The following is a 26,762-nucleotide window of genomic DNA, read 5'->3' as shown; positions in this document are numbered from 1 at the left end:
CACTATCCAGTGGGCCATCCTCTGCTTGGAGACAGCCTTTCCCTACTGCTGGCCTCCATAACAGACAAGAGCTGGTCTGAGGTCCTGAGGCTTTAGGTTCTGTCTATGTACAGTCGCAAAGCGCGGACTGGACAGAGTAAAGCCAGGGCTGGGTCTGCCTCCTCCGAGGGCAGCGCTTGCAGGCTCACCACCTGGTCCCTGAAGGGAGTGGTAGGAACCTTGGGCACATAGCCAGGCCGGGGTCTTAGTACCACGTGGCTATCACCCGGCCCGAACTCCAGGCACGATTCGTCGACCGAAAATGACTGCAGGTCCCCTACCCTCTTGATGGAGGCCAATGCCACCAGCAGCAAAGTCTTCATAGACAGAATCTTTAAGTCTGCTGACAGCAAAGGCTCAAAGGGAGCAATCTGAAGTGCTCTCAGCACCAGAGTGAGGTCCCAAGAGGGTATGGAGAGGGGACGAGAAGGATTTAACCGTCTCGCCCCCCTAAGGAACCTGATGACCAGGTCGTGCTGACCAACAGATTTGCCATCTAAGTGGTCGTGGTAAGCGGATATAGCAGCAGTATGGACTTTGAGGGTGGAGGGGGGACAGCCTACGCTCCAACCCTACTGCAAGAAGGAAAGCACGACTCTGATCGAGCATCTTTGGGGGTCTTCCCGGCGAGAAGAGCACCACTCGACGAACAGGTTCCACTTTGAGGCGTAAGCACGTCTCGTAGACAGTGCACGTGCCGAAGTGATGGTGTTAAGTACCTCAGGGGGTAAGTCACCTAGAACCTCCGCATCCCGTCCAAGGGACCAGACATGGAGTTTCCAGAGGTCTGGATGCGGGTGCCAAAGAGTGCCCCGTCTCTGAGAAAGAAGGTCTTTCCTCAGAGGGATGGGCCAGGGAGGGGCTGTCGCGAGGAGTGAGAGTTCTGGGAACCAGGTCCGGTTGGGCCAGTAAGGCGCAACTAACAAGACCTGCTCCTCGTCCTCCCTGACTTTGCACAGGGTCTGTGCTAGTAGGTTCACTGGGGGAAACGCATATTTGCGCAGGCCCCGGGGCCAGCTGTGAGCCAGTGCATCTGTCCCGAGTGTCCCCTCGGTCAGAGAGTAAAACAACTGGCAGTGGGAGGTTTCTGGTGAGGCAAACAGGTCTACCTGAGCCTCTCCGAATTCTCTCCAGATCAGCTGAACCACCTGGGGGTGGAGTCGCCACTCTCCTGGCAGCGCAGCTCGTGATAGCTCGTCGGCCACACGGTTGAGCACACCGGAGACGCTTCCTCAGATGCTTCCGACTCCACAGGAGGAGATGGCGGGTGAGTTGCGACATGCGACGGGAGCGTAGGCCACCTTGACGGTTGATGTACGCAACGGTCGCAGTGTTGTCCATACGGACCAGTACATGCTTGCCCTGAAAATGGCCTTTGAGGCGGCTCAGAGCAAGGCGCACTGCCAGCAACTCGAGGCAATTGATGTGCCAATGCAGATGGGGTCCCGTCCAAACCCCTGAGACTGCATGCCCGTATTACGTGGCACCCCAGCCGGTGGCAGAAGCATCTGTGAACACCACAGCATGCCGGGACACCTGTTCTAGGGGCACTCCTGCCCGAAGAAACAAGGGGTCCGACCACGGACTGAAGGTTCGGCGGCACTCCTGAGTGATTGGCACCCGGAATGTGCCGCGCTGCCACGCCCATCTCGGGACTCGGCCGTGAAGCCAGTGCTGAAGCGGTCTCATATGAAGCAGACCGAGCGGTGTTACAGCCGCAGCAGCCGCCATATGCCCCAGGAGCCTCTGAAAGAACTTCAGTGGGACCGCTGTCCTGCCATTGAATGTATTCAGGCAGTTCAACACCGACCGAGCACGTTCCTCTGTGAGGCGTGCTATCTGCTCGACCGAATCCAACTCCATACCGAGAAAAGAGATCCTTTGCACCGGGGCGAGTTTGCTCTTTTCCCAGTTGACCTGAAGCCCCAACTGGCTGAGGTGTCTGAGCACCAAATCTCTGTGTTTGCACCACTGATCCCGGGACTGTGCTAGAATGAGCCAGTCGTCGAGGTAGTTGAGAATGCGAACACCCTGTTCTCTCATGGGAACAAGGGCTCCCTCCACGACTTTCGTGAAGACGCGGGGAGACAGGGCCAGCCCGAAGGGTAGGACTCTGATACTGATATGCTCGACCTTCGAACGCGAATCTCAGGAATGGCCTGTGTCGCGGAAGAATTGAAACATGGAAGTACGCGTCCTTCAGGTCGATCGCTGCAAACCAATCTCGGGGACGGATGCACTCGAAAATGCGTTTCTGCGTGAGCATTTTGAATGGTAGCTTGTGGAGGCTCCGATTCAAAACTTGCAGGTCCAAGATCGGTCGTAACCCGCCGCTTTTCTTGGGTACAATGAAGTAGGGGCTGTAGAACCCCGACCTCAAATCGGCTGGAGGGACCGGCTCTATCACGTCCTTCGCCAGTAGGACTGCGATCTCCGCACGCAGGACAGGGGCATCGGCATCTTTCACTGTAGTGAAGAGGACGTCCCTGAACTTGGGGGGGGAAGCCGGGCGAACTGAATCGCAAAGCCGACCCTGATGGTCCGAAGGAGCCAGCGAGACGGACTGGGGAGCGCTAACCCGGCTCGCAGAGACCGTACAAGCAGGACCAAAGGGACCACCGGTGGTCAGCGAGGTGGAACACAGGGACGCGGCTCGGGGGGCTCTCTTTGTGAGGCGGCCCGAAGTGGCGTCACAGTGTGCTAGGCAACACTTACCTGGCTCCACGGATGGACAGAGGGAGCAGTCGAGGCTTTGGCTGCCCGCTGCTCGCTGCTGTCCGCTGGCGACAGAAGAGGGGGATGAGAGTGGTGAGGTTTTTCTCCTCCCACTGCTCTCCAAACCCTTTTCAGACCTGGAAATGGAGGAACTGCTCTTTAAAATTTGGGTACCGCTGCCTCTTGGGTCAGTGGCGGAACAGAAACAAACCCAATAAAGGATTTACCACCTGGCCCTCCTCCAGGGGTGGAAGAGCAGCCCCACCCATCTCTGGGTCGCCCGTCTCAGGGGTGATTCTCACCAACCAGTTAAACAGCTGCAGAGACGGGAGGCGTCATCTCCCCGCAATGGATACAGCAGAGCCTGCTGGGCCGGAGTTTCTTGCAGGGGACGACACCCTTGGCGACGAGCAGACTGAGGGGCGGCCCAAGAGGAACTCAATGGTTTGTCATGGGAAGCTCCCCGATCCGCTACTAACTGAGGAGAACCGCTGGGCTCAGTCCTCGACAGTGTCACCGAAAGGCCACCTCGTAAGATGGGAGCATTGAGAAAGCATTTAGCTTGACAACCTCTCACACCTCACAAGGTAAGCCAGGGGGCACTTCTGGACCACGGAGGTGGACATCGTCTGGCTGAGGGCCTGCGCCGTGACTTTGATCACGGTTAGTAAACAAGCGCAGCTCAACCCCAGCACAGAACTACCCTCTTGCAAAAAGAGTGCCTTGGCCTCACATGCAGGGTGGGTGTGGTCTGTGTACAGCCACCCCATCCAAGAGGGTAGTGAGAGAGGAAAAACTTATGCAGATTGGCACCTTTGGCATTCCATATTTATGGCACCAATATACCCCCATACTGCCAAATTTTCCATGCACATCTGGAAGACCCAGGAAAGCATGGCTGTAAACTCTGAATCTGAGTCAGCATAACCACACACCATCACAGTGGGCAGCGTCACCCTCATTTCCAGAGCATAACAGCACTCTCTCCGATGCTGCAATCGACGTCTGTCCCTCAGCTGGAGCTCTGAATGAAATGCTAGGTTCCCCTATGAAAAGGACCAGCAATCCAATCCAGAAACTGGAAACTGGAATCCAGAAACTTGCCGTGACAACCCGCGCTGCAGCCCGGCAGCTCGATGGCACACGACACGCAGAGGAGCGAGAGGTTTGCTCTCGTTGATCTCCACGGTCTCCCAGAGTGTCGCGAATCTACTTGTGTAAGCTCTTTCAGGGACTTTACTCTTTTAGAAGTGCTGAAGCACGCAGGGGAACGGCCACCGCAACATAGACAGGGATTGTGTGCAGCCTGTCATGTGCTTTCTCTCTCTTTGAAGGCGCTCACTCTTACCAGCCGTAAAAACGGCTTTTCAGCGCTCAAAAGCGCACCGTACCGGCCGTGAGAACAGCCTTCTGACGCTGTCAAACAGCTATTTGCTCAAAAACAGCAAACGAAACAAAAACAGAAAAAGAGGGGACTTCGACCCCGCTGCTGTGCTGTTCGCCCGCACTCGGAAAAAAAGAGAAGTTCAACCAAAAAGCTTGACTCGTCTTCTAGCAGACACTCGCTTGCAGAGAACAGGAACAAACACCGTTCGGCTCCGAAGCGAAAAGCTGAAGATGCAACGCACCTGCTGCTCATTATATACCCGCGCTGCGAGGCGAGCAGCTGATGCATATGATTGCATGCCAATGTGCATTGGCTCGTTTTAGTTACACTCGAAGTAGATTGGCCTCTCTAGCGAGATTCCTATTCGTCGGTCTGTCCGACGTACGTCGAACGTGACCGACTGAATGGGAACACAAATTAATATATTTTTAATAAAATCTGAGCGATTTCTGTCCCTTGAATGACAGCTACACAACTGACTCTTTGACACTTTAAAAAGTTCATAAAGAGATCATAAAACTAATCCATATGAATTGAGTAGTTTACTCCAAATTTTCGGAAGAGACATATTTAACCCTCAGGATTTTTGGGGCCTTGGAGAAGTTGACATGCCCTGACATTTGTGCTTTTTTCAGTTGTTCATAAACATATTAATGGAAAAAGTGTCATTACACTGTATTCAGCACAAACTAGGCTACAATAATATGTGAGGAACATGTATGTACATGTTTGTGTTTTTGAAGGAATAACGTTTATGAGTGGTTATTGAAAAAACAAAAAACTTAAGTCACTGAAATAAGGCCAAAAATATATATATTAAATCTTTGTTCACAAGACTTCTGGGTATTTGAGGTTGTAGACTAGAGTTTTTGCTTCAAAATGAGGTAAAAATTATGCTGCCTGCTTGTTCATATAAAACAATAGATTTAAATTTTCTAAAACATCTTTGGTCAAGAAACACAGTATGCGTGGAGGCGTGAATAATCATGAATAATGGGGGATTCTCACCTGAGAAGACAAAAGTATTGCATATAGAGCTCTAATGAGCTGCATAAATAATGAGCTCTTTCAGTCAGGTAGGCTGTGAAAAAACCCTGTTTGTCTCAAATCTCATCATAATGTAAATCAAACATACAAAAAAAAAAAATAGCAATACTGTGAAATATTATTACAATTTAAAATAATGGTATTCTATTATATTCTTTAAAATATAATGTACTTCTGTGATGCAAAGTGTCTGAACAATTATGTTACCTCTATGGCATTTCATATAGGTTTTTAGCTTAAAAGCATGCACATTTGGAGAAATATTGATGGATTCTCATATGTTTGTAAATTTTCTATACAGAGGAGTAATATTTATTCAGGATTTATTGACATCACTATGAGTGCTGGATACTGTGTTTTGAATTCATACTTGCAGCCGGAGGGCGCTCTGTACACCTTTAGTCCACAAATGCCTGAGCACTAAAGAAGAATAGGCAATCCAGGAAATAACCGAACTAACAGAGGCCGGAGATCGCTAACTATGGCTATTCAAAACACTTTTCAAGACAATAAATACACGATTGAGACGATGTATGCATGTATTGACTCAGAATTTGCCTCTGAATAGCGCTCCTCCATTGGCGTGGCCGCATTAGCGGATAATGAGCTGAATCACGGACTTCTGACATGGCTCTCTTTTCATACAGATTACATAAACACAGAATGTTTGTTTTCAATTTGACTTACACGATTTAAAACCTGACATTTCAATGTTTTTTTAGACATAAGTCTAATTTTTTAGTATTCACTAAGTTACAGTTCATTTTCTGAGAACTATCAGATTGGACTTCGTTCAGAGGGAGACGAGAGATCACGCATCATGTTAGTTTTCTTTATTTTACAAAAAGCACAACATTTTGTTGTTACTCTGAGTGTACACAAATAAAAGAAGATATTCCACAGATTAAAATGGTGTATAACTCTTAATTGTATGTGCAACATTGACAGAGTATTTTGAGTCTCTTTCACACTGGTTAGAAAAAAAACACTTAGGCTTTTACTTTACATATAAACATTCATCAGCATACACATCATTTGTGGTAAATGGAAGCTCAAGCATGTTTGCTTGACATACAAGAACCAATGAGGTTCATTCTCGTGTGTTACGCAGCACGTTTGAGCTTCAGCAAGAACCAATAAGGTTCATTCTCGTGCGTTACGCAGCATGTTTGAGCTTCAGCAAGAGATTTGTTCTCGCGTTTCAAGCAGGTTTGGTTTAGCTTCTGTTTATGTTCACTTATTAATGTTTATATGTGAATAAAAGCTAATAAAACCTAAATTAAACCTGTTCATCATATAAAGTGACCGTGTCTCTTCAGAAAATTTGGACTAAACCACTCAATTCATATGGATTAGTTTTACGATCTCTTTATGAACTTTTTGAAGAGTCAAAGTGGTAGTTGCGTAGCTGTCAATGGATGTACAGAAATTGCTCAGCTTTTATTAAAAATATCTTAATTTGTGTTCCAAAGATGAATGAAAGTCTTACAGGTTTAGAACAACATGAAGGTGAGTAATGACATGATTTTCATTTTTTGATGAACTAACCCTTTAAGGGCTCCAAGTACAAAGCACTCAGGCAAGCAAACACACATCTGTCAGACACTAGGTGGTGCTATAATAATGTCCTTTTAAACATTTCTGCTAACATTAGAACAGTGTGGGCTATAATTATTATTTGAATTTTTATGAATCTTTGGGGCAAAACAAAGACTATAGAATAACACAAGACGCGTCACTCGTATTGTTTTGAATGGCAGAAGGTGCAATGTGCAATATGGCGGAATAAGTCCCGCCTCCTAAATAAGAGTCAAAAGCCATTGTGTCACTGCAGCTGCCATTAGAAGCTCCAGTTCCTATAGATACAGTCAGACGCGCGTCTCTGAAATGAGACACAAGAGATGCGCATTTAGGACTGTGCATGCGCATTAGCTTGATCCAGCCAGAAAAATAAAATTTTTTTGTCATGATTTGAGTGTTTAGAAACACAATATATGAGACAGTTATTGTCAGATTTCATTGGTGATTTCAAATATGAAATTTAATCGAAAGCTTGGCATACAGCTTTGGAGAATATGATGTTTCCCCATTCAAAGAGATAGGAGCTGCCCTTGAATGCCTGAGAGGCGTTTCAAAGATGGCCACCGGGTGAAATGACTTGTCTTAAAGGGACTTTGGTCAAAATCTAAAAAGGTATAAAGCTAAAATCTAAAAAGCTTAGTTTACACTTATAAAAATTCTCTGCTATTTAAATGTTGTTGTTTTTTTAACTTCTTAAAAAAAAAAAAAAAAAAAAAAAAAAAAAAATTGTTGGCTATTCAGCTGATCTTCATCAAATTTTGCACACAGCAGTTAGGGACAGTGCTGGCAAAAAATCACTTTGATTCAAAGAAGTGTTGCAAACTTAACACAACTTATTGAAACTTTATACACATAAACAACAGGACATTGAGACATACAACTGCTATAACTGAAAACCGTGTGATCGATGAAGTTTAAAATTGGTGTGCATCTTTTTTGGTGGACATACCAACAGATCCTCTAATATGACTAGCTACATACACTTGCAGCAATTTCAGTGACTAATAACGCCAAATCTGAATGGCTTACCATAACAAAAATGGATCATGTGAAAACGAGTATGTGTTAACTAATATTGTGAACTTACAATATTGTACTTACTTTACTCTGAATCCTACAGTGCTCTGTTAATCAGTTGATCATATTCATATTAATTTCTGGCATTTTGCATTTTTTGAAAAAAAGAAAAGGAAAGAACAAAAAAAAAAACCATCATCAGAAATATAAAAAAATATGTGGGCCTGCATAATTTTTTATGGTGAGTGTTTCTTGCCTGTGAATTGGTTTCCAAGGAAAATCCTTTCCTCTTGAGGGCTGTAACGCTCTCAACCCCTCTGAAGCATAAATGCTGGACACATTTGATTTGTGTTTCCTTTCCTTCTATTTCTTTTTGCCGCACACACAGTGCTCAGTTTATTTAACCATCCCAATGCAAACTTTACTGTTGCACCACACCATGTTTCCTATTCCAACTCAGCAGCTTCCCTCTCAAAGAATCAGTTGTGCACCACAGGGCTTCCCTTCACCACACGTTCAGGACCTTCGGCATGACCCATGCTGTAAATTGGGTTCAAGAGCGTCTAGCTCCTCCTACGTGCTGCTCAACCCCTCCTGAAGGCCTCAGTTGCCACAACAGGTCTGTGGGGAACAACACACCTCATTGTGCTCCCATCAGGGAGAGAAAAGAGACAAAAATGGAGTGATAACTGAGACTGAATTGGACTGAGGCAGCAGATGTTGAGCAGACCAGGTGTTTGGATCACACACACTGAGCACCTGAACTACTCTGGGGCTTTGAAACCTGTGAAGTGTGTTCATGTAGTCCCAGTCTTTCTCTCCCTGTAGCGTTTTCCCTTGTCTTTTGTTGTATACTGCTTTTCAGTCCCTTACGCTGTCTTTTTGTCTTGCTCTAAATTCCTCTGTTTGATTTAGTGCAGGGCAGCCACACTGTGAGATCAACAGCCGTTTATAAAGCCATTATTGTCAATTAAGGAAATGAAGTGCTCCCTAGGGCTTTACCATCTGGACCGAGAGCTCTGTTCATCACTCTCCCATTTCTCCCCTTATTTCACTTTTCCCCTCTGTTTCAAATTATCTGACACCTTCTGCATCTTTCACCATTTTGAAAATAATTACGTTTTCAATTAACAATAGTTTACTGTACAAAATCAGTGCTGACAGGTTGTAGATTATAATATAATATTAAATAATAACCATTAATTTTAAGGTTTTAATTCATGCAAATGAAAATCATTGACAGAACCTGTGGATATGTTTATATAAAATATTATGTTAATATAATACTCATCCAATAAAAGCCTGGCCACTTTATTAGGTACACATTGCCAGTACCTTTTGCCTTCAGAGCTGCCTTAATTGTTCATAGATTCAACAAGGTGCTGGAAATATTCCTCAGATATTTTGGTCCATATTATGACAGCATCACACAGTTTCTGCAGATTTGTCGGCTGCACATCCATGATGTGAATCTCCAGTTCCAGCACATCCCAATGCTGCTCTATTGGATTGAGATCTGGTGACTGTGGAGGTCATTTGAGTTTAGTGAACTGATTGTCATGTACAAGAAACCAGTTTGAGATGATTTGAGCTTTGTGACGGTGTGTTATCCTGCTGGAAGTAGATCAGAAGATGATACACTGTAGTCATAAAGGGATGGACATGGTCAGCAACAATACTCTGGTAGATTGTGGCATTTAAACGTCGCTCAATTGGTACCAAGAGGCTCAAAGTGTGCCAAGAAAATATCCTCCACACCATTACACCAGCAGCAGCCTGAACCATTGATACAAGACAGGATGGATCTACTTTCATGAGATTTATGCCAAATTCTGATTCTAACATCTGAATATTGCAGCATAAAAATCCAGACTTATCAGACCAGGCAACATTTTTCATCTTCTGTTGTCCAGTTTTGGTGAGTCTGTGTGATTTGTAGCCTCAGTTTGCTGTTCTCAGCTGCTGGAGCTCATCTGCTTCAAGGTTAGACGTGTTGTCCATTCGGAGATGCTCTTCTGCAGACCTCGGTTGTAACGAGTGCTTATTTGAGTTACTGTTGTCTTTCTATCAGCTGAACAGTCTAGTCATTCTCCTCTGACCTCTGGCATCAACAGAAAAAATGTATTTTTGTGAGTGGATATGCATTGCTAAGGACTTAATTTGGACAGTTTTAAAGGCAGTTTTCTCAATATTTAGATTTTTTTGCACCCTCAGATTCCAGACTTTCAAATAGTTGTATCTCGGCCAAATATTGCCCTATCATAAACCATACATCAACTGAAAGCTTATTTAGTCAGTGTCAAAATTGACACTTATGACTGGTTTTGTGGTCCAGGGTCACATATATTGAGGTAATTAACTTAAATAATATATATTTAATATATTACATGTATTATAGTGTATGTTCTGTATTCTGGAACTGCATGTTCTTCGATTTAAAAAAAAAGAAAATAAAAATTAATAGGGCTGTCAAGAGATTTTAATCTAATTAATTACATGATGTGCAGATTAATTAATCTAATGAATTAACTATACATCAGAATTGGCTGGGAAAATTACCCCCAAGAGATAAAGTCATTATTGTGTTAAATAAGAAAGCATCAAATAGACATTACAAAAAGTAGCTTTAGAAATAAATATTTTATTTGACTCTTTTTAATATACAAAATCTTTGGCTACTATGTCCATGACTTTTTTGTTCATAAGCTGCATCAGAATTGGTATTTAAATATATTTACAGACCGTTTACTGCAGCTCAGAGGTGGCATGAAAGCATTTACACTGCAATTACAATTATATAATCCCATGAGATTAATGGGTTTTAAATGGGCATTAAAGGGATAGTTCACCCAAAAATGAAAATTCTGTCATAATTTACTCTTCCTCATGTCATTTCAAACATGTATGACTTTATTTCTTCGTTGAGTAAATTATGACCGAATTTTCATTTTTGGGTGAACTAATGTTATTATTAACATGAAACTAAAATTGCCAGTAGGTGGAGGTAAATGTTGTAATGAGTAAGTTTCATTCATCCAATTAGTTCTTCAAACATCTGATTCATTCAGGAATTAAGTAAATGGCTCTCTTTATGAATGGTCCATTGAATCATTGGTTCACCTGATTCGTTCAAAACGCAGATTCATTCAGAAATGAATGCTGTGTGCTGCTCGGAGAGGCACAACAGTTCTGCTGTGGATTTATATGTAATATTTTCTTTGAGCAAAAACAGACAATATTGTGTTTAAAATATAACACAATATTAACTTCTTTTTATTGAAATTTTGTATAAAATCATTATCACATTTGCACTCATGCTATTCGGGACAAAAATAGCACTTGTGTGATATAGCAGTTGTTGCTCTTGTGATATTTCTTAACCGTATCATATGATATGAGACAAAACCTCATACAAGGGCATTTTTCCCTGATATCTTGGATTTTAGGGTCATATAACTGCATTCTATAGGCCACATTAAAAAATATTGCACTTTCCTCTTGTACACACAGTTGTACATTATGGGCCTCTTCTAAAAAAAATAAAAAAATAAAAAAATAAATAAATATGGGCATCTGACAAATTACACAGTATTAACGGGGCTGGCACATTATTCCCCATACTTGCATTTGTTTGGTGTGATATACTGCTCTTATTAGACGTGACATATGCGCTCTCTCCATTAGGGATTCAGATTTGTTTCTGCTGGACTCACGAGTGATCTGGGCAGCAGAAGAGGGCTGGTTAGTGTTCGACATCACAGCCACCAGTAACCACTGGGTGCTGAACCCAGGCCGGAATCTGGGCCTGCAGCTGGCTCTGGAAAGTTTGGACGGTAAGTGGATGTGCACCACAGGTCACACGTTCAAAATATGAAACATGTACATTATGTTGCATCACAGACTGCAAAAATTAGACCATTTCTGAGACCACATTGCACAGCACTCAATTTGTTTTGCATTCACTTTTGTGTGCCGTTTAGGTTCAATGCAGTTCAGTTCAGTAAATGTTTACAGTGTCTCTGAAGGGCAATTTATTACATTGCATTTAAAAGCCATTCAAAGAAAAACATCTACAGTGGGGTTCTAAATGTTTAAGACCACTAGTGAAAATGTGTTTTAGTATATATTTGTATTTTTCTAATTTAATTAACTTTTTTGAAAGCAGCACTTGAGCTGCATGAACTCCACAAGTTTGTGTCAAAACTGATAATCATATTCTCCAGCATGACTTGAGATTTAAAGACCATCCCCTTATGAAAAAGAAGTGCACTTTTAAATGACTTTAGTTTTAAAAAGAATACTTGTAATGAAAGTGTAAACTAAATGTAATGTGTTTGGACACTTAATTGCATATTATTTGCAATTAAATGAAACTGTATTATAGTTTAAATTTATATTAAATGCAATTCAAGTTTAGAGAACTTTAGAGTTTTTGACCCTAAAGGACTTCACATGTAATTTCATAATTATTTCTATTGTCTTTGAAATATGGTCAAAAGGGTACTGCCTAATGTACCGATAAGCATTTATAGTAATTTACTTTAATATCATTTTATTATAATTTATATTGTAACTTGTATGTCATGTATTTAAATTCTAAAATGGATTGTGATTAATCACATCTAACATAAAAATTGTAAATATATTAATATATTTGTGTGTGTGTGTATATATATATATATATATATATATATCTATCTCACACTTTAATGTTTCAGATCATCAGACAAATTTAAATATGAATCAAAGATAACACAAGTAAACACAACATGTAGTTTTTATGAAGGGGAAACAAAATCCAAACCCACATGGCCCTGTGTGAAAAAGTGCTTGCCCCCCTGTTAAAACATAACTTAACTGTTGTTTATCACACCTGAGTTCAGTTTCTCTAGCCACACCCAGGCCTGATTACTGCCACACCTGTTCGCAATCAAGAAATCACTTAAATAGGATCTGCCTGACAAAGTTAAGTAGACTAAAAGATCCTCAAAAGCTACACATCATGTTGAGATCTAAAGAAATTTAGGAACAAATGAAAAAGAAAGTAATTGAGATCTATCAGTCTGGAAAAGGTTATAAAGCCATATCTAAAGCTTTGGGACTCCAGCAAACCACAGTGAGAGCCACAAATGGCGAAAACATTGAACAGTGGTGAACCTTCCCAGTTGTGGCCGGCCGACCAAAATTACTCCAAGAGCGACGACTCATCCAAGAGGTCACAAAAGACCCCACAGCAACATCCAACGAACTGCAGGCCTCACTTGCCTCAGTTAAGGTCAGTGTTCATGACTCCACCATAAGAAAGAGACTGGGCAAAAATGGCCTGCATGGCAGAGTTCCAAGACGAAAACAGCTGCTGAGCAAAAAGGGAAAATACTCAAAAGTCTCTCTTACTACAAAAGTTAAACTTTTTGGAAGGTGTGTGTCTCATTACGTCTGGTGTAAAAGTAACAACATTTCAGAAAAAGAACATCATACCAACAGTAAAATATGGTGGTGGTAGTGTGATGGTCTGGGGCTGTTTTGCTGCTTCAGGACCTGGAAGACTTGCTGTGATAAATGGAACCATGAATTCTGCTGTCTACCAAAAAAATCCTGAAAGACCATGTCTGGCCATCTGTTCGTGACCTCAAGCTGAAGCGAACTTGGGTTCTGCAGCAGGACAATGATCCAAAACACACCAGCAAGTCCACCTCTGAATGGCTGAAGAAAAACAAAATGAAGACTTTGGAGTGGCCTAGTCAAAGTCCTGACCTCAATCCTATTGAGATGCTGTGGCATGACCTTAAAAAGGTGGCTCATGCTCGAAAACCCTCCAATGTGGCTGAATGACAACAATTCTGCAAAGATGAGTGGGCCATAATCCACAGCGTTGTAACAGACTCATGGCAAGTTATCACAAACGTTTGATTGCAGTTGTTGCTGCTAAGGGTGGCCCAACCAGTTGGACATGTGGGTTTGGATTTTGTTTTCCCTTCATAATAAAAACCTTCATTTAAAAACTGCATGTTGTGTTTACTTGTGTTATATTTGATTCATATTTACATTTGTTTGATGATCTGAAATATTAAAGTGTGACAAACGTGCAAAAAAAAATAAAAAATAAAAAAAAAACAGGAAGGGAGCAAGCACTTTTTCCACACCACTGTATGTGAGCAATATCACACGAGTAGCAGTGCGATATGGCTGTATATCAGTGTGATTACTAATTCTAAAAAGTCACTTCAGAACTAGTAACAAAGGAATGTTGAGTCACTTCACTGAAGTTTATTGTATTATGTAGAGTATTATGGTATTATGAGAGATCAATCAACTAAATTAGAGTATTGTGAAAGGTTGATGTCCATAATATTATATCCATTATAAATAATCTGTTTGATTGTTCGCTGAGGAAAGTGATTATTTGTCTTTGTCCTTTAAAAAGTTAAGGGGATTTCCCATAGCGCTAAAACAACTTCCTTGTTCTGACTTACTCATAAAGACAGTCTTTGCTGCCATCTAATGGTGTAATAATGTAACTTTCACTGAAATATTTAAATTAACAACAATAGCTAAGATACTAGGAAAAAACACAAGCAATTCAGTCAAATGTAAAAAAGCAGTGCTCTAGTACAGGATTTTATATATAACAAATTATAAATATAACATAAATATAAAGTTATGAAACATTTTTTCCTTAACCCAAATTGTTTTGCTCTGGAACAGGTAATAGATTAATAAGACCAATGATTGCCCATTTGATATTAGCCTAAATGAATTATATCTCATGTTTAATCACTATCTACATAAGAACCAGCAGCAAATACCTGAAGCACTGGCCAAGATGAAGCTGTTCTCTGTGAGTACATGAGCGCTGAAGGGTTGCTGACGGCCTGAAGCTCACATCTGTGAAAGCGTCTAAATAAATTGTAAAATAGGTGCTATGTTTACATATTAATCACATATTTGAGGTCTAAATAACTACAAACTCTTAAAACTACATTCTGTGACATGACAGTAATATTTAAAAAAACAACAACACATAAATAAACTTATGTTAGATGTGATTAATTGATTTGACAGCACTAATTTAATTATATTTGTAATTACACATTTGTAATGATGAAGTTGCAATTTAGTACATTTATTTATTTTTTTACTTTAATTGTGGTTAAAATTATAATGAAGTACTTTGCATTTGCTTTAGTATGTTAGTCAACCACGACAAAAGATTATTAAAACAATGTACTTTAAAGTAAAACTTGTAATTTGACATTAAAAATTTTAAAGGTGTACTTAAGTGTGTTAAGAAACAGTCATGAAAGTTTACTCTCTTTAAATAGCTGTGTTGATCACTAATGCTTAGTCTAGAGTTTCATCAGAAATCACTATTAATTGTGAAGTTTAGTCTAAGACCATTGCATGGTTTGGATGTCCTAAATAAGTTCTAAGTAATGCAGAATTGAACCTACTACTTTTTCACTCACATTCTTTATAGCCAGCCGCAGTGGGGGTGTGTTCTGTACCGTAGCTGCGTGATAGGAAGGTGTGTGTGTGTACAGGATGTTACTGGTTTTAAGTGTTAGCATGAAAACAGGTGCAGTGTATTATGGGGCTTGTGTAGATCAGTGAGCTTGTCGAGACATGCTTGCGGGACGCCTGCCCTGTCGCCGTAGGCAACCGACAACCCGGCTTTACCTCGGCACACAGACAGAGAGAGCATTCCTTCCTCTTTGTAAGGAACACACACACACACACACACACACACACACACACACACACACACACACACACACACACACACACACACACACACACACACACACACACATTAAAGTAGCCGGTGTGTAGGTAAAAGGAGTCCAGGATGGCACAGAGACAGAAACAGATGTAAGTGCAGGAATTCTCTGAGTAAACAGGGAACTAAAAGCGCTCTTGAGAGCAGGAGAGATTACACAAAATAAACATCAGAAATTGCATATTCTTGGAGAACACACACACACTTTCTTTCACAAGTGTCTTGATTTATAAGACTGTGACCGAACTGATTATTATATAATGCATATTATGTGATTTATTAGATCACAGGGCTCTGACAATATAAAGGATTGCTAAAATGTCCTATTGAGTGATGTGTGGGGTGTTTAAACAGTCTATCTTAAGAACTGATTCACAGAAACACACACGGAAAAACACACACGCAGGTAAAAAAAACATCTTTCAAGGGGCCTGTATAACCTTGAAGTGCTGTGACTGCTTCTCTTCTGGGGTTTGTAGCTGTAAAACATTTGCACTAACAATTTCAAAATGCATTTCTTTCCTATCAGATCTCAGAAAAAATGATTTCTGCTAGTCGTAAATGAATGGTGTATATGGTGAAATCTCTGTGTATCCCCCTGCAGGCCAGAGTGTGAATCCATGGGTGGCTGGGCTGGTGGGGCGCAGCGGCCCTCAGAGCAAACAGCCCTTCATGGTGGCCTTCTTCAAAGCTACGGAGGTCCACATCCGCAGCATCCGCTCTGCACAGGGCAGCAACAAGCAGCGCAATCCCAACCGCTCGAAAACCACCAAGGGCCAGGAGGCGCTGCGTGTAGCCAATATTGCAGGTGTGTGTGTGTGTTTGTTTTCAATATTGAATACAGAAGTGAGAAAGCCAGTGAAGAAAGACAAATGTAAAGATAGCAATAACAAAACCAAAAGAAAAGTATTTAAAAGAAAACCATGGTAAACTTTCTATGGTTCCATGCCCAAATGGAAATAGCATGGTAATTTTTGCTTGGTGCTGGAACTAGGGCTGTGTCCAAAATTGCCTCTTATATTCTCATTTACTATTCTCTACATCACGGCACTAATTTAGTCCACTTGAAGGAGTGAATGTAAACGAGAAATGCAAATTAGGACACTGACCGCACCAAAAGGGCTGCCGCTTTTGCATTTGTGTTTGCTATTTAATAATCATTTGTAATAATTAAACGATTTATCTTGAATTTTATCATGTAAACTAGCATGTATAATAAACCTTATTAAACTATTTAATAATCAATTAAAAAGGAATTTACACCTATGTGATATTACGCTCTAGCCACATTGGACCAGCGGATTGGAAAATGATGAATGCATGATTCAGCTGTTGACGCCATTTTCTAGTCAGACGCGGGAATTCATTCGGGGTGACCCTCACAGAGCATTATGGGTATTTTCTAGCATTTGTTGTACACATGTTATTGCTGTGCACTGGATAATGGCCACTACAGTTTTGGACACCACTACAAATGGCTGTCCCCTCAAATAGTGTCCTATTTAAGGGTATAGGGTGCGATTTTGGACACAGGATAGGACTCCCTTGTGATAATGAAGTGTGCTTAATTGTATTGAATGTGCAATTGTAGTGTACTTCAAATCTTATTTTAAACAACTATTATTGCAGATAATATAATGATAATGAAATAAAAGGTCACTTAAGTGTACTTAAAGCGAGAGTACACTTTCATGATTGTTTCTTAACACACTTAAGCACTTTTAACAAGTGTACTTTGTAATAATGTCTAATTAAACGTTTTATTTAAAAGAACATTTTAAATCTCTTGTTGTACTTTAAAGTAGTACACTTATTTTGATGTGTTAACAAATACTGTAGCACATGTATTTGATTATAATTTTGGTTACACTTTATTTTAAGGTGTCTTTTTTTACACTGTAATTATACATTTAAGTACTGAGTAATATTAAGTAACTACATGTACTTATAGGGTTAGGATTAGCTTGGTTTGGTTTAGGGTTAGTTGCATGTAATTAGTTTAACAACGTTTAACAACACTAGCCACGTGGCACATAGCTCATACAGAATAAAGTATCTGTGTTTAAAGTTTTTATTTCACACATTCTCCTGCACCAAACATTAACCAGCACGGTGTAGTTATGCACACATATTTCATCAAATCTTCTTCAAATGAATTATATGTGCAAACTGGACACTGATACAGTGGTGTAGCCTATCTGATCGTGACGACATGATTATTCTAAAAGACTGATTTTGAGACTGCAGTGCTTGTAAACAAACAAAGTACCTTATTATTAGCCCTATTAAATATTCTTTCGCATTTCTCCCTTGTGCTTGGGAGTTTGTAGTCATTTTCTCTGTGCTCATATATTAATATTTATTATTCTGTATAATGAGTGTGTTCTATGTTTGTGCTTCATTGGTTGTTCTTTCCCCTACCAATTCTTACCATTAAATAACTATTAAATATGACTTTTGCCTCAATAGACTCCTGACTACTGCTTATTAATAGTTAGTAAGGTAGTTGTTAAGTTTAGGTATTGGGTAGGATTATGGGATGTACACTATGGTCATGCAGAATCAGGCATTAATATGTGCTTTATAAGTACTAATAAACAGCCAATATCCTAGTAATATGCATGCTAATATGCATGCTAATAAGCAACTGACACACTTTCCATGGAAATAAAACACAAAAGCAGAAACTTCGAAGAATCTGCACAGCTCAAGCTCACAGCTCAAAAACAGCCAAAAAAAACAATTAAACACTAAAATGTATCATAAACAGTATTGGGCACGTTACTTAAAAAAAGTAATTAGCTATAGTTACTAGTTACTTCCCACAAATAGTAACGGAGTTAGTAACTGAGTTACATCATTATAAAAGTAACTAATTACCAGGGAAAGTAACTATTGCGTTACTTAAAAAAAAATATATGTCAAATAACTTGAATGCCCCCATTATTAAATATAAGTCTAAGAATAAATCATTCTTGATCCGACTCGTGACTAATGAACCGCCCTTGCTCATGAAATTTCTCTGTACTGTACAATACGTGTTGGTAGCCATTAAAGAAAATGTAGTTTCACATATATGTTTAAATAGTCCTATGTTATGTTTTAAATTAATTTACCTTATTATGAAAAGTGAACACCATGGGAGATATGGAGTCGGTCAGACATGATTTTAAACACTTCATTAAGTTTTGTTTTATAGAAAGCCTCTCTTTAAAGTGAATTTCGTTTTATAAAAATTAAATTTTAATCAACGTTTCATCAACCAATTTCCTGGATTTAATAAATAAGAAGCAAATATAGCAGACAATAATCATGGATGCGCGGGCACGATCACTGGCACGTGAACTGGAGTGCGACTTATAGGCTAAATCAACCGAAACTCAGCGTATAGGCTGCTTGCCTCGCAGACATGAGAAATATATCTATAGAAAGCTTGAAATATCTAAAAACGAAAAGAAATAGGCGACTCTGGTTATCCGAATGAAATGTACATTCTCTCGTGTCCACTATATGCGGAGATGATGAGTGTCAGCAATGTCAACTTCATCTTTACAGCCGACACGGATTCAGAAAACATTACTTTATTAATAAACAATTAAAATGTCTCCTTGCTGTTTTTTGTCATATTCATAATCATTAATTTTGCCGGTTCTTTATGACAAGCCTTTATTACATAAACGCTCATTATTAGTTTATTCTCTCCAGTATTTAAGAAATTAAATTAATATAAATGTGATTAGTCAACTAATGGCTTAAATGAACAACTACTAGTCGACTAGAAAAACTTATTTCACATATTTTCGATCCAGCATGTCACAAAGGGTATTCTGGCTTGAGCTTGCACTCAGCTCGCATGTTCTGACACACACACACACACACACACACACACACACACACACACACACACACACACACACACACACACACACACACACACACACACACACACACACACACACACACACACAGACAGAGCATCGTACATTATTATCAGTTTAAAATAAGATTTGCAAGTCCTATGAGATAGAGCTTACTCGGATGAAAACCACTTCAGTGAGCTCAATTATAGTAACACGGCATTTTTTTTGCCAGTAACGGCAACGGGAGAAAAAGTAATTTGTTTGATTACTCGTTACTGAAAAAAGTAACGGCGTTAGTAACGCCGTTTATTTATAATGCCGTTATTCCCATCACTGATCATAAAATAGTGTCTATTTACACTATATGCATATAAACTGCAAACGAGTGTTTAATAATATTAAAAGTGTTTATTGGGTAGGGTTAGGGGAAGGTGTAGGGAGGGTTTTTATTCTCCCAATAAGGCAATATCCATTTAATAATTTTAATAAATTTAATCATTCACACCCTACGATATTATTGCATCCTGTCAATGTACAAAAAATACTGACTCTTATTGCAAAGAACTGATACTTTTACATGGTGTATATAGATCTATCACTATTTTCACCTAGTGTAAACGCCATGTATTGCTATTATTAAAATTGTATTTATTTCTTTTTATACATAGATGTTGTAAAGCACATTGGTCAACATGTGTTGTTTGAATAGTGCTATACAAATAAAGATGACATTGACATATCTCTAAGAAAGTGCTGCTGTTGTCACAATGTAAATAAAATATATTGCCGTTTTCACTTGGTTTAAATAGCCTCTGCCAAAAATATTCACTTTGTGCTTTATTTCAAGTCTTCTGGAGCCATATGAAAGTTTTGTGTGAGAAACTTGCAGGTTTGGAACATGACAGTGAGTAAAGGATGATTTTCAGGTGAACTATCCCTTTAAGGCAAGGAGAACCAGAGCTAAAATTTGTGCGAGAGTGTGTGTCAGTGTTCATATGGTTCCTATTACTGTGTAATTCTCTGCAGGTTCTCTCACAGTAATAGCATTATAGTATTATTAAATGATATTAAATGAATCTGGGTCAATGTACTGCATAGGTATGAGGGTTATAGGGATTCAGGCAAACTTCAGTGACCTATCCCTCATATTTATCCATGTCTCTCACAGTTTAGCCTTATCTTCAACACCCTGTCACACATTTAAAATCAGACAGTGTCCATATTTGAAATGTTTTCAGCTGTTTGAGCAGAAATATTTGTGTAAAACATTCTTCTAACAGCAATGACAGCATGTCACCAGCATGTGGGTTGTACATCCCATATTTTTTAAATATCAAATTACCTTTATTTTGTCACAGCATGAGTCATGATTTGCAACTTGCAAGTTTGTGACAGAAGAAGGGAACGTTCACACTTAAATTTAAATGCATATATCTATGGAGATACAATCGTTCCAATATTCCAGATTAACAGATTATGATCCACAAATAAATGTAAAGAGATTCACAAATAATAATCATATGCATAAATAAATAGAATGGGATCCACAAATATATGTCAGGAATTTCACAAAAATGAATTAAATTCACAAATAAATAAAATTAGATTTGCTAATAAAAAACATTCAAAAATATGTGACAAGCACAATTCTGCCTAGCATTAATTTATGAATCACCACCTGCACATTTGTGAATCGCTTTTTGTGCATTTGTGGATCGCTGCACGCAATTGTGATCTCTTCCTTTGCATTTGTGAATCACCTCATGCATTTGTGGATTCTGAAACATTCTAGTGTCAAGAGTGCAGGCAAATCCACAAATAAGTCGACTCCACCCACCAACTACTCAAGCCAGTCAGATAATGACCACATTGTGCTGACCAATCGCGGCACGTTCTCACTACAACCAGTCACGTTTTGCTTTACAATTGTGAGCGGTCTCGCCCTTCATTAGGAAGGTTCTTACATTGGCACAGTACAAAGATGTTTAATGGTCTATCAAAATCTAAATTTTAGACTGTGTGTCAAGCCAAGCCAAACTATTATAATTTATGCGCCATTTGAAAATGACAGAGAAACAGTGCTCTCTGTTATGGGGACAACGCTATGGATACAGATGCATTATGGAAGCATCACATTAATCAAGAAAGAACAGAAAGCTTCAGCTATTAACTAACTGGATTCAACATGCGAGTCTGACGAATAGATAGACGAAACTGTCGTCACACAACACCCAATACTCAAACATTTTAATGACAGATATGAGCAGCAAATCAGCTATTACACATCAGGCCCATAAGTAATATTTTAAACATTAATAAAACATTTTAACATTTCAATTGTTTGTAGAGAAGATATAGAGAAGATATACCTGAGTTCACTGACAGGTTCACTGTAAAAATCAAAACTTCAGCAGATTTGAGTTCTCAACTTGTTTTTGTAGGAGATTCTCAACTTCAACAAAGTTTTTATTTGCATTATCCACTCATAAAAACCATAGTACATGCCGCAGTGATGTAAAGACTTGTACTGTTCTATCACTGTTGGTCATTCAGGCTCATGTTTGGTATTATGCAAGTGTGGAATACTGTACTTCAGGAGTAGAATGGGTCCGTTTACTACCGGTGACGTGTTGTGTTGTGTTGTGTTGTGCCGCGCCGCTTATAGACAGTAGCTGCATTTATGGACCGTAATAATGTGATCCGTTTGTTTATAATGATTATAATGCATTCTATTTGCTGCATCACACCGCTTGCACCAGGTAGAGGTGTTATAGCATGGGATCTGTGAATGATCATAATTAATGCATAGACCTTTATCCTGATTCACTGATCCTGATGGCAGCATAAAGAAACATTAAACTCCAAAAATTTTCTTTTGAAAATCTGTTTTTTTGATCACTCAAACAGCACTTCACCTCAATTCGAACGAAGAGCCAATTGAATAGTACAGAGCTCCTTTCAGGGTTGCAAATCTGTTCCTGCCCTGATTGTAAAGCAAAACGTGATTGGTTGTAGCAAGAACGTGCCGCGATTGGTCAGCACAATGTGGCCGTTATCTGATTGGCTCGAGTACTCAGTGGGTGGTGTCGACCTATTTGTGGATTTGTCTACAGTCTTGACTGTAGAAATGTTTCAGAATCCACAAATGCGTGAGGTGAACCACAAATGCTCAGGAAGAGATCCACAAATGTGTGCAGCGATCCACAAATGTGCAGAAACCGATTCACAAATGTACAGGTGGTGATTCATAAATGAATGCCAGGCAGAATTGTGCTTGTGACGTAAAAACATATTTGTGAAAATTTTGTTATTACCAAATCTTTATTTATTTATTTGTGAATTTAATTCATTTTTGTGAAATTCCTGACATATTTGTGGATCTTATTCTATTTATTTGTTCATGTGATTATTATTTGTGAATCTCTTTAAATTTATTTGTGGATCATAATCTATTTATCTGGACTATTGGAACAATTCTATCTCCATATATATCTGCTAAATGATGTCAGTTTTAAGGAGTAAAACTTTTTGGGAAAATAATTGTTCGTAAAACCACTGCTTTAGTTGACTCTAAAAATAGACATGTACTTAAATGTACAAACGTATGATCTGTAAAAGGTTTCTACAGCAATCCTGTCTCTCTCTTTCTTTTCAGAGAACAGCAGTGCTGATCAGAAGCAGGCCTGTAAGAAACATGAGCTGTACGTTAGTTTTCGAGACCTTGGATGGCAGGTGTGATATCTTTTGTACTTTTGTACTTACCACTTAACTTATTGTTAGTTTCTGCTTTATCTTCCCCCTCATATATATATATATATATATACACACACAAACAGTACAGAATGTTGGAAACACAAAGATTTTTAATGTTTTTAAAAGAAGTTTCGTCTGCTCGCCAAGGTTACATTTATTTAATTAAAAATACAGTAAAAAACAGTAATATTGTGAAATATTATTACAATTTAAAATAACTGTGTACTATTTAAATATATTTGACAAAGTAATTTATTACTGTGATGCAAAGCTGAATTTTCAGCATCGTTACTCCAGTCTTCAGTGTCACACGACACGATCCTTCAGAAATCATTCTAATATGCTGATTTGCTGCTCAATAAACATTTATGATTATTTTCAATGTTGAAAACAGTTGTGTACCTTTTTTTTCAGGATTCCTTGATGAATAGTAAGTTCAAAAGAACAGCATTTATCTGAAATACAAAGCTTCTGTAGCATTATACACTACCGTTCAAAAGTTTGGGGTCAGTAAGAATTTTTATTTTTATGAAAAGAAATTAAAGAAATGAATACTTTTATTCAGTAAGGATGCATTAAATCAATCAAAAGTGGCAGTAAAGACATTTATAATGTTACAAAAGATTAGATTTCAGATAAACACTGTTCTTTTGAACTTTCTATTCATCAAATAATCCTGAAAAAAAAAATACTGTAAACACATATTTTGTACAATTGTACACATTAAATGTTTCCTGAGCAGCAGATCAGCATATTAGAATGATTTCTGAAGGATCATGTGACACTGAAGACTGGAGTAATGATGCTGAAAATTCAGCTTTGCCATCACAGGAATAAATTACTTTGTGAAATATATTCAAATAGAAAGCAGTTATTTTAAATTGTAATTATATTTCACAATATTACTTTTTTTACATTACAAAGTCCCTAGTTCCTGGAGAAAGTGGCTTATGTTAAGACTGTGTCTTAAGAACTAAGACCAATTAGCAGTTAATTACGGGCAATCAGTCTAACTTTTTGGTATCAAATTAGACCAATCTACGTTTTTATGTAACCGATTTAAAAAATGTATGTCTTAAAGAAAAAAATAGCATGACTAACTTGTAAGACTGGTCTAAGTGCTTTATGCAGCTGGCCCAATGATTTATTAAGTCCACTTGTCATGCAAACAAACTGTGCTTGAGAGCTGTCCTTCCAACCACACAACTTTGTGATGCTGTTGGCAAATGATTGTTGGAACTATGATTTCGGGAAACACCGACTCATTGAACTATGTTAATAACGACGAAACTTGTGACCAAAGTTGGCTAATGATGCTTTCGGGAAACGCACCCCTGGTTAGGGCTAATAGACCACCACATTACAACCAGCAACAAACCAGCTAAAATTTTCCAAAAAACAGCTTAATTGGATTTAACCTGTTTTTTTTTTTTTTCTTTCAGCAGGTTTCCTCTCACAGCTCTGTTCCTTCTCACTCAACATTTCACTTTATCTCTAACTGTGTTTATGGCTCAAACCATTTTATGACTCTGTGTAGCTCAGGTCGTTCGCTCCATTAGGCTCAAGAGTACGAGCCACAGCAGTCAAGCAGAGATAGGAGAGCCTTGTTTCTGTTTATACACCGATAGTCTTGCCACCTGTAGCATATCTGTCTCTCCTACTGGATCACAGCACATAAACACTCACTCAGAACAGCTGGCGAGGACTCAGAGACCCCGACTCTACCATGTGGGTTTATATACCCCCCCACCCTCATTCCCTTTTGAACCATAACATTTTACACATACTTCAGCACGATTACAATTTATTGTGATCACAATCTTGAGCGATCTGATGTGCATCATGAAAATAAAGAGCATCTGGTTGGGAAAGATCTAGCTTCAGGATTAATGACTGAAGGTGGATGTTGTGTTAACAGATCTGTTCTCTGTCCATCTCTCAGGATTGGATTATAGCTCCAGAGGGTTACGCTGCTTATTACTGTATGGGAGAATGTGCCTTTCCTCTTAATTCCTACATGAACGCCACAAACCACGCCATCGTACAGACATTGGTAAGTCTGTCACCATCTAACCTGGGTCCAAAATGTACTTTTTGCCACAGCTGCCAATGATGAACCAGACATAAATATTTATAATGCTGCATCTTTTTTTTAAGAAAAAAAGAAATACTTTTATTCCTCAAGGATGCATTCAACTGATCAAAAGTATCAGTAAAGACATTTATAATTTTACAAAATGTTTATGTTTCAAATAAATGCTGTTTTTTTTAACTTTATGTTCATCAAATAATCCCGAAAAAAAGTGTCATGGTTTCCACAAAAATATAAAGCAGCACAACTGTTTTTCAACATTGATAATTATCAGAAATGTTTCTTGAGCATAAAATCATCATTCTAGAATGATATCTGAAGGATCATGTGACATAGTACACTGGAGTAATAATGCTGAAAATTCAGCTGTCATCACAGGAATAAATTACATTTCACAATACATCCAAATAGAGAACAGTTATTTTAAAGGTGCCCTCGAATGAAAAATTCTATTTATCTTGGCATAGTCAAATAATGTAAAGCTCTAATATGTAAAGCTGCCGTTCCTAAAACTACCATCCAACTGGCAGCAACTCAATAAAACCATAGTGTTAATTTTGAACCTCGTGTCTAACAATACAATAACTCTGTTCCAAAACCTAGTAAGATGCTTTATCTTTTATCTGTGTAAATACTTTTGTTTTGACCTTTGTATTTTTTTTTTCTCTCAGGTTCACTTCATCAACCCTGAAACGGTTCCAAAACCATGTTGCGCCCCCACACAGCTCCACGCCATCTCCGTCCTGTATTTTGATGACAGCTCCAATGTCATCCTAAAGAAATACCGCAACATGGTGGTCAGAGCGTGTGGCTGCCACTAGAGTCCTATATCACACAGACACACATACAGTATAGACAATACACCCACAGTCACACATCTGACTGCTCTTCATTTGCTTATTTAAAAAGGAGCACTCAAGGTCAATGTCCTAAAAACCATATGAAGATCTCAGGCCAATTCCAGGATTTATTTTACCATGGACAAAGTGCAAAATTGTCTTATATGTACAACAATGTTTTAAATATGGCAAAAAAAGGAAAGGAAAGACACAAACACCAACATTTGTATGCACACATATACATGCTCACATGTACACACTTTTATATGATACTTGTGCTTTCTACTGTGTAAATAGTTTTTTCAACAAAAGAAACAAAAAAGTGTATTTATTTTCCTGGTCTTCCAACATGGAGTCTAAACATCCTTGTCTTCTGGTCTGTTTTTAATGCGTCCTCCACACTGTTTTAAAAAAGACATTTCACCCAAATTGTTCTGGACCATAACACTTTTTACAAATGCTGAATAATTCCATATCATAAATTTCCGACATAATTGGATTACCAGCTGCCATATAACACTGATACAATAACATATCGGTGTAATGTATACAACAAGCATTAATTTTTGTATTTTTAGGACTCACTTAATGGATTTTCCAAACTATGCTAGTGTAGTTTCTTCACCCTTGTGAAAAAGAAGTGTGATTATTTGTA

At 39.0% G+C, this 26,762-nt stretch overlaps 1 protein-coding gene across 2 annotated transcripts in view; it reads left to right on the top strand.

The window, feature by feature from the left end:
- bmp7b (bone morphogenetic protein 7b) overlaps window positions 1-26,501 on the top strand; it is a 66,880-nt gene extending 40,379 nt beyond the window's left edge. Inside the window, exons 3-7 of one of the 2 annotated variants that reach the window (XM_067370685.1) lie at window positions 11,471-11,619; window positions 16,168-16,371; window positions 23,079-23,155; window positions 25,119-25,229; window positions 25,940-26,501. In XM_067370685.1, the coding sequence (XP_067226786.1) occupies window positions 11,471-11,619; window positions 16,168-16,371; window positions 23,079-23,155; window positions 25,119-25,229; window positions 25,940-26,089 (691 nt within the window). In that variant the 3' untranslated portion in view covers window positions 26,090-26,501. Of the gene's footprint in view, window positions 1-11,470; window positions 11,620-16,167; window positions 16,372-23,078; window positions 23,156-25,118; window positions 25,230-25,939 lie in introns of those variants that run through there. The other variant, XM_067370686.1, reaches the window with a different exon arrangement.
- The last annotated feature ends 261 nt before the right edge of the window (window positions 26,502-26,762 follow it).

Source organism: Chanodichthys erythropterus, chromosome 20 (genome assembly GCF_024489055.1).
Source record: "Chanodichthys erythropterus isolate Z2021 chromosome 20, ASM2448905v1, whole genome shotgun sequence".
In the NCBI taxonomy this organism is placed as follows: Eukaryota; Metazoa; Chordata; class Actinopteri; order Cypriniformes; family Xenocyprididae; genus Chanodichthys; species Chanodichthys erythropterus.
The sequence above is the reverse complement of the archived record's forward strand: the minus strand, read 5'-3'. Positions and strand labels throughout refer to the sequence as shown.